At 44.9% G+C, this 15,772-nt stretch overlaps 1 protein-coding gene across 1 annotated transcript in view; it reads left to right on the forward strand.

The window, feature by feature from the left end:
- Window positions 1-13,756, forward strand: part of WDFY2 (WD repeat and FYVE domain containing 2) — a 71,233-nt gene extending 57,477 nt beyond the window's left edge. Inside the window, exons 5-12 of the mRNA XM_086612209.1 lie at window positions 1,706-1,856; window positions 3,514-3,626; window positions 4,550-4,676; window positions 6,761-6,866; window positions 10,313-10,414; window positions 11,952-12,082; window positions 12,422-12,530; window positions 13,158-13,756. Coding sequence (XP_086468335.1) covers window positions 1,706-1,856; window positions 3,514-3,626; window positions 4,550-4,676; window positions 6,761-6,866; window positions 10,313-10,414; window positions 11,952-12,082; window positions 12,422-12,530; window positions 13,158-13,187 — 869 coding nt within the window. The 3' untranslated portion in view covers window positions 13,188-13,756. The remainder of the gene's footprint in view (window positions 1-1,705; window positions 1,857-3,513; window positions 3,627-4,549; window positions 4,677-6,760; window positions 6,867-10,312; window positions 10,415-11,951; window positions 12,083-12,421; window positions 12,531-13,157) is intronic.
- Window positions 13,757-15,772: the final 2,016 nt, after the last annotated feature.

Consider the following 15,772-nt stretch of genomic DNA (forward strand, 5'->3'; position numbering starts at 1 on the left):
CAGTTGCCACGTGCTGAGGAAACATTCCTGGGCAGGCCTTGAACAGCCTGATCTCAGCCAGCTTTGCATGTCCTGTGGAAGGGCATGGGTCTGTCTACAACACTGCTGGTGCACACAGCCCCTGAGACATGGATACGAGCTCATCAGGTCCTTGTAGCAGCATGTGTCCCATCGTGGCCCTTTCTGCAGTGCACCACCCCACCGGCTAATGCAGGTGCTCCCAGGGAGACCAACAGATAGGTAAAGACAAGCGTTGGTCACCCATGGGGTCGCTGAGTTTCTCCCCAGAGAAGAAATCTGCAGGACAGAGAGAAGAGAGGATCTGTTTAAAAGAACTGAAGTGACTCCTGGGTGGCCCCCAGCCCCTTATCCTGATTACAAACCTGGTGCTCAGAAGTGTATGGAAATGAGAACCAAAATCTGAGCTCTTCTATGGGCAAGGGTGAAAGTGTCTGGGCACAGTTCCAGCCTGATGCTGTAAACTCGTCCAGCTGCCAATCACAGTCATGGCAACTTGTGTCAATGCATCTATTGACTTTTCTCCCTGGGGAATCAAGGTCTAAAAAGCGGTGTGGATCAGGGGCAGATGTTGGCTTGGGCAAGCCTCCTGTTCTTTGCTACGTCTAGTTCCCCCTCGTAGGGTTTGAACACAGCTCTTATCTGTGCTGTGGATTTACGTGGGGCAGGCAGCAACCTTCCAATACTGTTCTGAGGAATTTTTCTGCATTTCACGCGGAGGTTTCGGGGTGGTTTTTAAGCTTCCAAACCAAAGATATTGAATCTTTCCAGTGTGTCAGCTTTTACACAAACAAATTCAAGCAGCCTGCTTCGTGCGACGCATGTTGCCAGATCTCAGAACAGTAATAAGCCAGTAGGGTTTGAGCAGTATGGCATTTGCTGCTAAGTTACAGCTGGGAATAATTCTGCATGTCTTTCCAGCCACTTGTTTTATTAAAAAGTCAGCTCAATCAGCACTTCCCAACCAAGCCCACTGGTCATTCATACAAAAACCCGTCTGTGCAATCCCAGTTTCTCTTGCTTTAATGAAAAGCTTTGGATGGCTTTTAGGTAGCAATAGAAATTTATTCCTTCAGCTGTTTTATTCATCTTGCTCAGCTGTGATCTTTTTAGTTTGGGTTGGGTTTTTTTTTTGTTTGTTTTATTCCAATTTTCTTTTTAGCTGGTTTACATGCACTGTTAAAACTTCCCTTTGGTGCAGGGTTGTGCCTGTGCTGTAACTCCTCGTTCTGCTGGGGTACCACAATCTGCAGCCCAGACCCACCAGACCTCACAGCAGGAGGAGCGGCAGCGTAGGCATCTGCACTGTTGTCATAAAATGAGCTCAAAAGAGGTTTAAGTAGAGCCCAGAGTGCTTTCCACAATGACAGCTTTGTTGGTGATGATACAATGATGAGAAGAAGACTTGTGCTACTGTAGAAGATAAATGGCTGCAATAGGCATGGAAGGAATTAAGTCTTGCTTCTGCTCTTTCTTATGCAAACACTGAATGTGCAGAGCAGGGACCTTATAAGCTGGCATGGTAGCTTGTGTCAACGGGATTATTAAACACCAGCTTCTTCTGTTGGGAAGCGTGAACGGATGAGTCGGGAGTGGAGTAATTGTGTGTGGTTGGTATTTGCAGTGGTCTTCTGGCCCCATGTTCTTCTCCACAATGCCATTATATGTCTGTCTGCTTAATTTTCAGCTCATCAAAGCAGGGTCATGATGATTCTGTTTGTCCTGGAGATGGAGTGGGTGTTAAGCACTGGACAAGACAAACACTTCACGTGGCACTGTTCAGAGAGCGGCCAGCGGCTGGGAGGGTACCGCACCAGCGCAGGCGCCTGTGGCCTACAGTATCCTTTGCTGAGCTCTCAGTTTTATTTCTGCTCTTTGGCACTTAAACAGCCTTTGGTTTATTCCTCCATTTGTCCTCCAAATTTTGTGCCCTGTGTAGGTTCAGTGCTTTGTGAGAGAAACCGTTATTTAAAGCCAATTTTAAAAACCGTCTGTTCTCCTTGCTTTGTCTCCTTAATGCCTGGTGGCATATTTAGGTCTAAGCATTTTTGAGCAAAACAATGGGCGATCTGCAACCTATTGTGGTCTGCTGTTGTAATAAATATGGACAGGGCCTTCATTTAAACATGCAGCGCATGCTTTCTTCTAAGAATTAACAGTAGCAAAGTAGGTCAGTGATCAGGTCAACGTGCCTGTGTGTATGCATGGTAAAAATTAAATGACTTTAATATAAAATAACGAGTACTTGTCCTTCACTCTGGAACAGCCCAGTATGTATTGGGAATTTGGGTTAACTAAGGAGTAAATGGCTCCAGAAATGGCACTCGAGTGGCTTATTCACCTAGAGCTGCCCCAGCTGCCTGACGATAAAAGAAATTTTAATTCAGCTTTATTGCAAATGAAAAGGGAAGTGGAAAAGTATGAGCTCTTAGGCTGAAACCAGGGTTAGCATAAACAGGCTTTTATTGCCCCGTAGTGTATGTGGTATAGATCATGTGTGTTTTCCTAGTTCATGGGAAGTGAGACTGACTCTAAATTACTGTCTGAACATGGGCTTGCTTTATATCCTCTAGTCGTTCAGCCAATCTAAATGGCATAAAGATTGAACTTAAGTTTTAATTGAATCATTAATACTTTTGAAAATGTGATGCAGGAATTTGTCCTGTATTTCCTAAACCTCTCTAGAGAATGGACCGTTTCGAGTGATTCAGAATTTTGGAGGACACTTAATTTGGGTCATCAGATCATGCTTATGGAGGGCAAGGGTAGGCAGAATTGTTGACAAATATTGCAAAAAGCTTGGCAGAACCAGGAACATGTTTTTTTCCCCTCAATGTCCTGTGTGCATAAAATCAGTGCTAAGGAGTTGCTCCTTAATTATCCAGTATGGACTCTGAATGTGGGATTAAATTGCATGAAGAGGTCAGAATCTCTCCAAATAGGTGGTTCCAGTAGGTGGTTGAATTGGTCCAAATTTTATTCAGTTTAGAATATGATGTTTGATGCACCTGATGTAGCTGACGCTTCCTCAAATACAACATAAAACAATACTCTTTCATTGTATTTGTAAACTTAACCATAATGAAGGAGCAGAAAACTAGTAATATTTATTTTATACAATTTTGGGAAGGGAAAGAGAGAGTGGACACCATCCAAGTCTAGCACCTAAGTTAGAGAGCCTGGGGAAATGAGTCCTCTGTTCATGGTGAAGGGCTACTTCAAAGGTGTTTCATAATAAAAACACAAGTTGCGTCCTCTGGAATAATCTCATTTTTTCCTTACTCTGGAGAGTAATCTCATTTTTTCTTTTCAGTGAGACTGCACTATTAATATGAAGAGGTATGAGCTTGATGCCTAAAAGTACACTCTGAATACCTCCTTGAGACTGAAGTATTCATGAGGTTGCAGTATACTCATGTTAAAAGAATTAACAAGTCATGAAAGGAATGCAAAGCTTGTCTAAGCAAAGTATTTTCCTCAGCATTTATCCATCAGATTTGATGTGGAAACCCGGCACGTGTTTGTTGGTGATCATTCTGGGCAAGTGACCATACTCAAACTAGAGCAAGAGTCCTGTAGCCTTGTCACGACATTTAAGGGGCACACAGGTAAGGCCTCAGGAGGAGACCCACTTTGGTTCTTCGTCTGTGCTCGGCGTCATGGTGGTTTGACTCTCCTGTGAAACACTAGGATGGCTTGTGTCAGTGCGTGGCATGAAGGGGAGATAGACCTTCAACTGTCACTACAGCTCCAGGAAGTTTATTCTTTATTGGTAAAAACAAGAGCGATCAGGCTTCTGATCAGAAAACTTCTATGGCAGAAAACGCCACAATGAGTAGCTGCAAATTAAAGCAGAGTGAGAGTAGAACGAGTTGTGGTAACTCTGGGAGTAAAAAGATGCTCCTCAAGGAAAGACCAATATTGCTAGATACTTTTGCCCAAGTGCAATAGGCACATCTTAGAGGCACTAACTGCTTGTTTCACTGCTGGGACTTGTGCCCCATCACACTTTAAAAACAGCAACCCTGGGATGTGATCCTGGCATCTAACAGAAGAAATTGCGGTCATTCCTCAGTGTTTTCTCTCCATATCCCTTCTCTCTGATTGAATCACGAGATAGCACCAAGGTAGTTCAATCCTCCTGCAAGGGTACTGTGAAGATGCCCATAATTTTCCACACTTGCTTCTCTCTTGTAATAAAATCTGTCTCCTGGAATGATGGAAATTAAAAGCTATGCAGTCACACCATGACCATCCTTCTACCACACTTCACTGCTCAATGGATTCATCCAGGCAATCGGCAGTGGAGCCCTCTGCCTGCAAAAGAGCAGGGTGAGGCTTCAATAGGTTTTCTAGGCTGTTAGTTTTCAACTGGCAAGCACAGTGGCTGCATGGTCTTTCCTGAAGAGACCTGCATTTTAATCACTATCTCTCCATGGTTTTTTGTTCTATCTTCATATATATATTTAGCTACATTCCTGTCTTCCACTTTCTGTAACGAAATGACTGTTGTGTGCATCTCCTATTTCAGGTGGTGTCACTGCTCTCTGTTGGGACCCAATACAGCGAGTTTTATTCTCAGGCAGTTCTGATCATTCCATTATAATGTGGGATATTGGAGGAAGAAAAGGAACAGCCATCGAGCTGCAAGGACATAAGTATGTTTAAAGCTCTTCCTCCTGCTTTTATGTGAGAAAAGCTAAAGGCAGAAGCCACATCTGGAAACAAACAGCCCAAAGTTTACAGTCTTCACGTGCCTCAAGCTTGTATGTGTGACTCCCTGTGGTCCATATACAACTGGAATAAGTTGCTTATAGTAAGTTTTTCAGTGTTGGACCCACAGGCTGGTTTGAGAGTCTACAAAGGGTGATGAAGGAAAGCACAAAATCTATAGTTCTGACTGTGTTATGCCAGAGCCTGCACCTTTGTTGGAAAGAGGAGAGTCCTCACAAGAGCACAGCTGCAGGGAAGTTGTTGGTTTTTAGGTGTCAAGGTCTTTCCTTCCCCTAGAGGGAGCACCAGTCTTGGACAACTAGTCCGTTTTTCCTCCACGCTAACTTTTTCCATGTCACTTTTACATGCAGTCTGAATTCTGAGTAATGTGCTTTACCCATAAGGGGCCTTCACCATCTCCTCAATGCAAAGAGGCTTCATCTTTGCACGTACAGACCTCACACTTGTGTAGCATAGCAGATGTCTTTGAAGAAGAGTAAGCCTGTGATGGGTGTTGAGTAGAGATCAGAATGGCTCCAGTTGCAACAACCTCCTAGCCTTTTAACACTGGCAATGCAGCAAGTTTGTTTCAGCGTATTGGGAGCATGTGTATGTGGGACTTGCATGCCAGGCTCAGGTCTGGAGAGGCAAAATCCCATGGTGGTTTTGGTCTAACAATTTCTTACATATTCATGTGTTTCTTTTGAGTGGTGCTGCACTCTGCTGAGCAATTTGGATGCCGCTGGGATTTCAGAGCACTGCAGAGCTCTTGCTGAAATTCTCAGATCACCCTCATACCCTACCAGTGGTGCTCGCTGACGCAACGCTGCTAGATTTATTGTTGTGGAAATTAGTTCTCCTGATACGAAGTTAGCTTCTGGATCTTAATCATAGATCCAGAGGCTAACTTAGTTTGTTAATCGTAGTTAATCAAACTTAATCATAGTTTGGTTGGAAAGGACCTTTAAAGGTCATCTAGTCCAACCTCCCTGCAATAAGCAGAGACATCTTCAACTAGATCTGTGGCATGGTGGTTGGCTGGCACTGTACAACATAGAGACATGGTCCTAAGGGCAACAGGGACTCAGAAACATTTCATCTGATGGTGCCACTGGCATTGGCGGGCGGTTGCTGTGAAGACAGGCTGTCGTGTACCAAACTGTCCCATAAGTGCATTTCCCTCTGGAGGGGCAGCCATATGCACAAGAAAATGTGTTAGCATGAAAGTCCTTTGGGTAGATGAGACCAGCGGCGGTAGCAAAGAAAACCAAATGTTACGGGATAGTTCCAGTCACTGTATGCTTGGTTACTGATTATTTTTCATCTTATATTTTCCATAACAGTGTTGTATGGTCTTTGTTTCCCAGGTTGTAAATAGCTTGAGATGAGGTCGAGTTTTCTTTCTTTTATGAAGGAATGAGCACAGTCTTGGTGGTTTAAACTGTGTTATTTCTCCCATGTTGCTTTTTCCTTAAAAGAAGAATCAAAAGCACCTAAATCTTCCACCTTACCTTGGGAAGGCTTAGGAACAATTTAGTGATTCCTGTATTATTTTTGAAACTCTCTATGCTTGTTAGTGCCAAAAGAAAATCTTCAGTAGTTCCTCAGTGCTTCATTCCTAGATGTTGCAGATATTTACAAAAACAAAGTTGTTACTGACTTTCTGACAAGAAGGTACCTTACCGGGGCTGCATTTATATACGCAGATTTGCCTTCGGAGAGGCCCGGAGCTGCAGCTCTGTTCAGGCTTCCCAGTGCAGCTGGGACCTCCCATCTCCAGAGCAGCAAAAGCAGTTATCAGAACAGATCTTTGCTTTTGTGGACACTGCCCAGATGAGCAACACTCTGGTTCTGGTCCCAGCTGGATAGCAAAGACTGATTTGCATCCGATGGATGCCATGTACAGCGAGAGGGCGAGGGAAACATATATGGGCAAACAAGTGGTTTAGACTGCTTTGTTGCATGTTGTACACTTACTTGTGTGCTAGCCGTAGATGGTTGATTAGTAACTGTCTTGTTTCTTTTTCAGCGATAAAGTGCAGTCTCTCTCCTACGCTCACCACACTCGGCAGCTCATCTCCTGTGGTGCGGATGGCGGAATCGTCGTCTGGAACATGGATGTCGAGAGGCAGGAGGTAGATGCTTGGTTCTTGTCGATTTGGTCTGAAACAGTCTTGGGGAAGAAGGGGCCTTTCTAAAATGTGCAACTTTCAACCTAAAGAAGATCATTCCAGGCTTTAAAAATGTTTTTGGACATGCTCCAGTTGTTATACAGCAATTATGCTGTGCCTTTGATAATATGGTACAGGGGAAATTGTCTGGCAGAAAACACATATTAAGTAGGCTGCTAAATGGCTCTTACCCTTTACATTACTGCTCCGAAAGACATCATGCTATGTTTTTTGGGACATCAGGAGAAATATTATCAGTTCAGAGGTAAATGGATGGATTGATCCTTAGGGATTTTTAAGAAAACAAAACAAGACAGCTCTTTGTCATCACTGGAAACCTGCAACCCAGGTTTTTTTTCCTCGTTCTTGCTAAAAAGACATTTAACTAGGGCTTCAATCTCACCTGCTACTCGATCTTGCTTCCCTGTGGTGCAGCCACGTAGAAACGGGGTAAACGATGACTTTGCCGATCCAGACAGTAGGATTTCACCCACGCGCTCCTAATGGCTTTTGTGCTGCGCGGCCAACGAACGCGAGCGGGTGCAAAAACGCGCCGCGGGTCTTTGGCGCTGTGGGAGCAGCCTCCGCTTGGCAGTTTCTGAGACCTGACTCAGAGAGGGGGAGCGAGCGCTGTGCTGAGTGAGTCAGGCATCAGCCCCGCTCGGCAGCCTGGCAGATCCCGGCGCCGTGAGTCACGGCCAGCCTCTGCCCTGTTCCTGCAGGGGGTAGGAAGGCACCCCGAGTCCCCGCAGTGGGCAGGTCTAAGCAAGGCTTTTGGTAGCACGGTCTTTCACCAGCTTTGCTGGTTCTCAAGAGTTTTGGCCTCACCGGGTCGTGTGCGCCTCCCTGGAGTATGGAGGAAAGCTAAGTGGAAAATTGGATTTAAAAAAACTACTGAAATAGGCCTAGGCAGGAACTGAGTTCTCTTTCTTATGTGAATTGGCATTCCAGTTGGCTCTCTTTAATTGCTAATCCAATGGCCTATTATGTCATCAGTTCCAAAAGTGAAACGAAAGCAGAGTGGCTTCCTCCTTCCCAACAGATGTTTCCTTTTTGCTGCAACTCGATCGTCCAGAAGTGAAAACCTCTGTTCATTTGCTGCCTTCGAAAGGCTACCATAAGGGTTAAGACTGGCTTGTCGCAAAACAGGCAGCAATGCTGTGAGAAGGTTGGGTTAAAAAGGGGAGGAGAAATATAATTAGCTAAATGAGGGCTTAGCAGCAGGTACTAATGAGTGCACTGCTTTCTCTGACTATGGCTATGCAGGCTTGTTCCTATTATCAGTGGTGCAATAGGGTGTTCATGGTGCTAAATGACCTCCAAAACTTGAACCTCTGAGATGTTAATAGCAGACCTTTATGGTTTGGGGTTCTAGAGGATTTTCCTCTGGATTTTGGCTTTGCGATTTTTGCAAAAAAGGGTTAAGGGTTTTCTCTGTGTGATGTGTGCTCAGTGCTCACAGTGCTCACTTTGATGCTGTCAGGTTTTCTCACATCTCTGAGATTGCATTAGAGTGAATTAAGCCATTTAGAATTATAGAATGGTTTGGGTTGGAAGGGACCTTAAAAAATCATCTAGTTCCAACACCCCTGCCATGGGCAGGGACACCTTAGCCCTTCATTTTAGCCCTTCATTCCGTATTTTAATCTCTAATTTTAAAAAGCTGAAAGAGGAGAACATCTGAAAGGTGCTAGAAGCTGGGTTTCTGTTTAACTACAAAGCGGTTACTTGTCACAAGCAAAATGTCGTCTTCATGTACAGTGTTCAGATGCTTAAGAGATGAAAATGTTTATCCACGCCGATGTAAATCCGTAGTCGTTAAACGAAAAGACCGTTGTGGGTAGAAAAGACAAGGATTTGTCCCAGCAGAATGAACTGCCTTCAAAGTAACTGGCAGAAGAAGCTGAAGCAGGCAATTGCTTTATTGCTGGAGGTCAAAGCTATCCTGGGAGCTAAGGGTCTCCATCAGCCTTACCTTATCTTTGCCTGGCTTTTGTATTATTTTGAATTCTTAATCTCAGCTGTGTTTCTCACCGTTTTAAATTGCAGCATGTGAGAAGCCGGTGGCTCTGTTGAGCCAACTGCAGTTTGCTAATAGCACTTTCTTACAAAGTATTGAACGTTACTTGGTGTTTATTTTATCCCATGGGGTTGGTGGGGCTGGTGGGAGCATGTTGCAGTGGAGGCAAGACAGTGCTGGCAGAGCTGGCTTGGGCTGACTGGGGCTGCCCCACTGCAGGGACAAGATGGACCTGCTCGCCAGCACTGGCTTTGGACTGAGCTCTTGTCCTGGTGGGGCAGAGAAAGGAGCAGAAGTCATCTGCTAGGGAGGAGTGTCACTCTTGCTAGGCCAGATTAGGATAGACGGATGGCCAGATTAGGATAGACAGACTGACAGCCAGCTGGAGAAGAGGTCAAGAACCAAGACTCTTCCCGAGTCTCGCATCTCAGGGAGGGTTTCCTAAACATTGTGAGGAGATCCACTGCATGTCCTCCAGCAGCTCAATACAAGACAGGTGTCAGGGGACCCAAATGTAGGGGAGGAGATCAACTGACCCCTCCACATGCCCCCCTGCCACTTTAGGTCTTTCCTGAGCTATTTCAGCATCTGGCAAAACTTGCTTCCCTACAGGGCGTCTGGTCCATGCTACTCCACACAGCAAAACCTAGCTGCAGGAGAGAGAGTGCCTTTAATATTTTCTTTCTTTTCTTTAAATCTTCTTACCCGCTTCATCCACAGCATGAGTGCAAAGCTACATGCCGTGTTAGGAAATGGAAGACCTTCCTTCCATCGTCTTTGTATAAAACCAGGGAAGAGAGCTGGTCTGAGTTTCAAGCTTGTTCGGGTGAATCTCATCTTTCTCACCTCTATGTGTGATTTGTAGCACAGGTACCTCTGACAGCAGGAATGTCTCTTACAGTATTAAAGAAAGACAGACAAAAAAACCCGAAACACATCAGCATTTCAGATACCTTCCTCTTCCCTCCAGATGAGTACCTTGGCTGTTGGAAATACTAATTGCCTCCAGTTCCCACCAGAGGCAATAGCAGATGGTAAATGCTGTCCAGATAAGACAGAATATTTTTGCATGCTTAATTGCAGGCTTGGAGAGGTGGAGAAGGCTTGTTTGTTCCTGATTATTTTGAGGGTCTTATAATCAAACTCTGCTTCTTGATTTGGATGAGAAGTGTTCCTCTCATGCCCTTCAAGGCTCAGAGCTGAGCTAAAAAAGACATCTGAGGGAACAGTTGAAATGACATCTTGTGAAAATGGGGATTTTTAATTTTTAGTTGACCACATTACTGCACCCCAGTACATCTTTCTTATTGTGTCTCTAGGCTCCATTGGAAGCTTTTCTGTTTGTTGCTCGCTCCCACTTTGTATCTATATGTGTGTGTGTGTGTTGCAGACCCCCGAGTGGCTGGATAGTGACTCCTGTCAAAAATGTGACCAGCCTTTCTTCTGGAACTTCAAGCAAATGTGGGACAGTAAGAAAATAGGCCTCAGGCAGGTTTGTATGCATCCTTTGGTGTGTTAACATGATGCAGTTAGGCTTTCTCTCATAATAGATTGTGGCAACCTTTTTTCCCCTAAAGCCTTGGGAACTCGCACTTTGTTCTTCACTGAGTGCTTGATAGTGAGACAGTGATGCCCCTTCTGATAAGGCTTCATTTTGTGGTCAGCAGGAACACGCTTCTTTTTTCTTCCATTTTTTTCTTCTTCATTTTCTTTCTTTTTTTTTTTTTTTTTTTTTTCTCCCCAGCCAGTCCCAATAGCAGATGCATGTAATAGAGCTTGGGCTGAGTAAATTGGTTTTGGGCCTTCCATGGCTTTAGCCATGTGGGATTTTGCTCGTTAGTTGAATGTGTTGCAGAAATAAATTTGCAGCTGATTTTTGGAGATCGTGCTGGAACCAAAGCTGTTTTCAATGAGGTTGAGTAAACATCTGCAACTGCTCAGGCTGTGTTGGCAAAGGCTTATTGGTCTGCTTGGAACACGCTGCTGTGTTTTCCTGCCCAGCAGGAGAGGTCTGTGGATGGCAGGCTTTCGGGAGAGTGGCATAAAAATGCTGAAAGGGACGTTTTCATTGAGCTTGGAGAAGTCAGGTGTCAGGGGCAGAGCTGAGCTGCATCTTCTCTTTATGTAACGCTCTTCATGGCAGAGCCTGGCTGTCCTGCGGCCGGCGAGGCATCCTTGCGTCCTCATGCAGCCAGTGCGTGAGAAAACGCAAGGAGGGTAACACCAAAACGCAGAAACATTAGTGCCTCTGGAGCTGAAAATGACTGAAGGAGTTGACTGAGATGAATAGGTGGTAGATGTTTACAGTTAGAGGCTGGGATGGGACTCCAGAATGACACTGCGCTGATGTAGTCCCGTCCTGCCTTGACCTGGAGATGTCTTAGCATGTCACATGCTGATCAGTGGTGGTGTCATCCCCTACACCTGCAAAGTGAGACTCCCAGGACAGGAGTAATTACAGCTCCCGGCCCTGCGGCAGATGCCTGGCTGGCTGGGACACATCTCCTGGGTACACAGCGGGACTCTGTCCTGTCCTCCCATCTCTAGCTATGCTAATGAAAAGAGAACAGCCTGAACTTCCTCTTTCTGCCTTCTACCTTGTTGAAAACCCCTGTAACACTGGTCACACTCAGTGTAGAAGCTCTGACCCACAGCTACATCCACAGATGCTAAGGGTGGAGGCAGCGATGATGTACTGGGTGGTGTATGGTGTCACCCTGGAGCTTGTGAGAGAGGTAGAGTCCACCTAACCTGAGTAGTTATCTGCCACTTTCCAGTGTTATTGCTGGTGATTAGCGGCTGCTTGCCTGAGGTAGTGAAGGAAGAGAAAAAAAGTGAGAGTTGGGTTTTTTTTTTCCCCATTTATTTTGAAGTCCTTGCCTCTTTTCCTTCATCTTCCCTGGAAGTCACTTTCCTGTTTGCTGCAGCCTTGACTGAGTCTTGCTGGAGTGAGATGGTAGAGCCAGTAGGACCTGAGCAGTGGTCTGGGTTTGTTGCTGAAGGTGTCTTTCTGCTTGTTGTCTCCCCAGCACCACTGCCGGAAGTGTGGGAAAGCCGTGTGCGGCAAATGCAGCTCCAAACGCTCCTCCATCCCGCTGATGGGGTTCGAGTTCGAAGTGAGGGTCTGCGATAGCTGTCACGAGTCCATAACAGATGAAGAGTAAGTGTGGACACTGATCCAGCTTGCACTGGAGTGGGCAAAACTCCTGCGTATGGGAGGGCCTGGGTGGATGCGAGACTCTGGGAGGGAACAGCCCAGTGAGGTGGTCCCTGGGCTCTTTCAGCAAAATAAGCCTCTGTGGTGCCTGCCAAACCATGAAGGATAGAGAACCCTACACCCCTGCTCCTCTTGTGCTGGAAGGGTCTCAAAGTGGAGTTCACAGAGATGTTGCCGAAGTAATAACTTAGAGCAGCATTCAAATACTTTCTCCATCGAGAACATTTTTGGAGAAAATCCTGCAGTCACAGTCTTTGCTGATTTTCGGATTTCTTTCTTCAGGCGGGCACCCACAGCTACTTTCCACGACAGTAAACACAACATCGTTCATGTACACTTTGATGCCACCAGGGGATGGCTGCTGACCTCGGGAACAGACAAAGTCATTAAGGTAGGGGCGAGGAGGTCACTCTAGCTCCTGCATTTCATTCCTCTCCCTCCCTCTCCCATGTGGTTGCAGGTATGCCCTACTCGCTTTCTTCCACCCAGAGACCTTTCACTGATGGACTTCTGCCCAATAAGGTCAAAGGAGGTCTTGGTCTATGAAGTTATTGCCTGAAGGGGCTGGGACAAGTGCTCACTGTAGCCTTCTCTCTGGGAAGACAAACTATTTCAACATGGTGAATCTTTGTTTGTGTGGCTAGGTAAAGAAATAGCTAAAACAATGAATAGTTTATAACAAAGCTTGAATAATTTTTGAAAATACCTCACGGTGACTTTGCTAATCATATGAGTTAATACAGCGTGGGTTTTTTGGTTCCTCTTAAGGCCAGCTATGAACCTGGCCCGTAAGGGTGAAGTATAGTGACGTACAGAATGTCATTTGCTCAAACTCCATTAGTCTGACATGAGTGCTGGAAAATGACATCACATTTCTTCAGACTCGCTGCGTCCACCTCTAACCATGTAGCCTCTCTTAAACAAAAAAAAAAAAAAGAGGTTCAAATTGTTTAGAGATGACATTATATACTATGTTATATTATCTTTTACGTTATTCACTATATTGTTGCATTAACAGCTGTGGGATATGACACCAGTAGTGTCTTGATGGTACGTCAGTGGAAGTCGAAAGGTGATATTTACAGAAGAAACAGATGCCCTAACCCTAATCATACTGCAGAAGATAGATAACGCTGGCCACATGCAACAGATGAGAAAGGAACTAATGCGTTTACAATGACTTTACGTCCTCTGCTTGATCAAGGCTCAACATTTGCACGAAGACTCTTTCCACCTCTTCTCAAAATATACAAGAAGGTATTTTTTTAACTAATGGTTTGTACGTTCTGACTTCAGTTGTCTTGAGTTTGGAAAATCCGTGTGCAGTGCAATTTTTAGTTTTTCTATTTCACTATGTCAAGATACTTGCTGCTTTGTACAGAGGGTTCTTGGTTGTGTCTTACCATGTGAGTTTTCGGTATCAACGTACTGTGTGAGGCAATCGGCTCTCCTCGCAGCGAGTACCTGTTGATTTGGGATGTTTCTGCTGACCGTGCTCTCTTCAGTGGAGGAACTTCAGGCATTGCGTTGCGTGTTCTCCAGGTGCGTCACCAAGGAGCTGATGGACTATTGCAATTCCTAAAAGGGCTCTACCATCTACTTGTCCTAGCGGACATCATCCAGAGAGCATTTTATTGGTTTGTAGTAGCTAAAATCCAGCTTCCTGCCTCTTTCCTTGCTGCACAAGTCACAAAACCAGGAGGACAGGTTGCTTAGCAACTAATTTCTACAAAAACTGAAATAGTTTTCTGGCTCAGAGCATTACGAGGAGCACACAGACCTGTTTGAGTTTGATGAGGCTGACAGGCTGATTCAAATTAAATTATTGGCAACAGGAACTTTTGGGAGTGTGTGCATGGGGGGCGGGGGCAGAACTAAAACTGGTCTGGGTCTGAAAAGTCTGGTTTACTTCTACCTCTACCTTGCACAGTAACATTTCAGCGTTTATACCTGTCTGTGTTTGTTGAAGATGAATTTGATTTTCCTGTTTTCCATATGGTTAGTCATATTTATTTTTTAAAATGCTGATGGTTTTTATTAATTTCCTCTATAGACCAGAAACTGGTATTGCTGAATGACGCCCATTGTCCTGTTGTCATATTTTACAGTTTCTTTTAAAAATAAAAAGTATTAAAAAACCTGGATTGACCAAAATTACCTTTTTAGAAGGACATTGTCAAGATGACTAAACAAAAAAAAAAAAGTCATTTTTTTCCAAAGGGATCTTCTCTGCATGGTCAACTCTCTGTTCCTTTAATCCATTTCACTTTTTAGCATGCTATTGCTGATGCACTTCAAAGAAACTGGTGTAGAGAATAGAACTGCAGACCAAACCCAGGGCTTTCCTGTATCTCCTATTTAACAGGCCTTGTGGTCTGCAGCTGCTGTGACACAGCATGTCCGTGGTGCTCAGTCTTGCCTCATTTTGGACTTTACTTTTCCCCTTTAAAGTGGGGAGGCCATGATGTTTACCACTATGCAACACTTCGCTACCTAGAGAAGCCTTGTGTTTTCCCTTGAGAGATAATGCCAAAAGAAAATAAAGCTTCTCCTTTGTTTGCCTGGAAGTAATTCACTTTTGAGGAAATAAAAAGGTTAACACAATCCATGGCATTAATTCTAGACCAGTGAGCTGCTGCAGTAAAGGGCGAGTGGACTTCGGTGTGTGTGTTGCAGGACTGCTACGTTTTGTCAGGGAAAATTCTCTTCTAAAACATCCTGTAAACTGTGCTTAAGCGTTTTGCAGTCGTGTTCTCTGAAATGATGCCACCTCGGCTTTCCTGGTCACACAGCCTGTTGTTGGTTCCCCTCTAGGCAGCATATTTTAAAGCATATTTCCAAACATAATTCTCACAGCACTAAAAAAATTATTTTTCCAGCTTGAATGTTAATTGTTTTCTAAGTCCTCCCACTTTCTCTCCTGGAAGCTAGATGCTTGTTTCCTCTTGGAAGGCTTTTCATCACACCTTGTGCATGTTTTCTGATCACTGAAGTGTTCTTGGCTGATGAAGCTATGCAAGATGAGCAAGTTGCCTGCCAATATTTCATTCCAGCTGGAGAAGGCATATGAAACTTTGCTGGACTACACTGTTCCATGTTACTTTGGGCTCAGGACCCCTTGGCCAAATCCTGGCTTGCTTTGCTGTGCAGAGAGTATCTCACATGGTGGCAGAAACATGGGAGCACCGAAGTAAACTCAAATCACTGTGCAGCGCTCTGTTCCTGAAGAGACCTAGGGGTTGCAACAAGCCTAGGACTCAGCGTGAATTGTGCTCGCACTGATGGAGCAGTGGAATCAGCAAGCTGAGGATCCACCTCTGGGTCAATGCCTAATCCTTTAGAACATGTAACGTTCAAACAAAGGTGAGGAACTGACTCCAAAGGAGACTAAATTTGGGAGCGAGGTGTGTTTCGACTGCTCTGCAGTAAACTCTTGGCCACCCCCCACCTCTCTTCCAAGCGGTTGTGGGTTCAGTGTTGCTTATGGGTGAATGTTGGGTATAGAAATCCATTTTGCAAAATTTCCCTTGCTGTTCTTTCTGACTAAGCTACCTGCAGGGTTATCTGAATTTAACCTGAACATTCCCTTATCTTGCAATCGTAGGATAGATTCGTCTTGGCTTAGAAAGTGAT

This window comes from Tauraco erythrolophus, chromosome 1 (genome assembly GCF_009769465.1).
Source record: "Tauraco erythrolophus isolate bTauEry1 chromosome 1, bTauEry1.pri, whole genome shotgun sequence".
NCBI lineage: Eukaryota > Metazoa > Chordata > Aves > Musophagiformes > Musophagidae > Tauraco > Tauraco erythrolophus.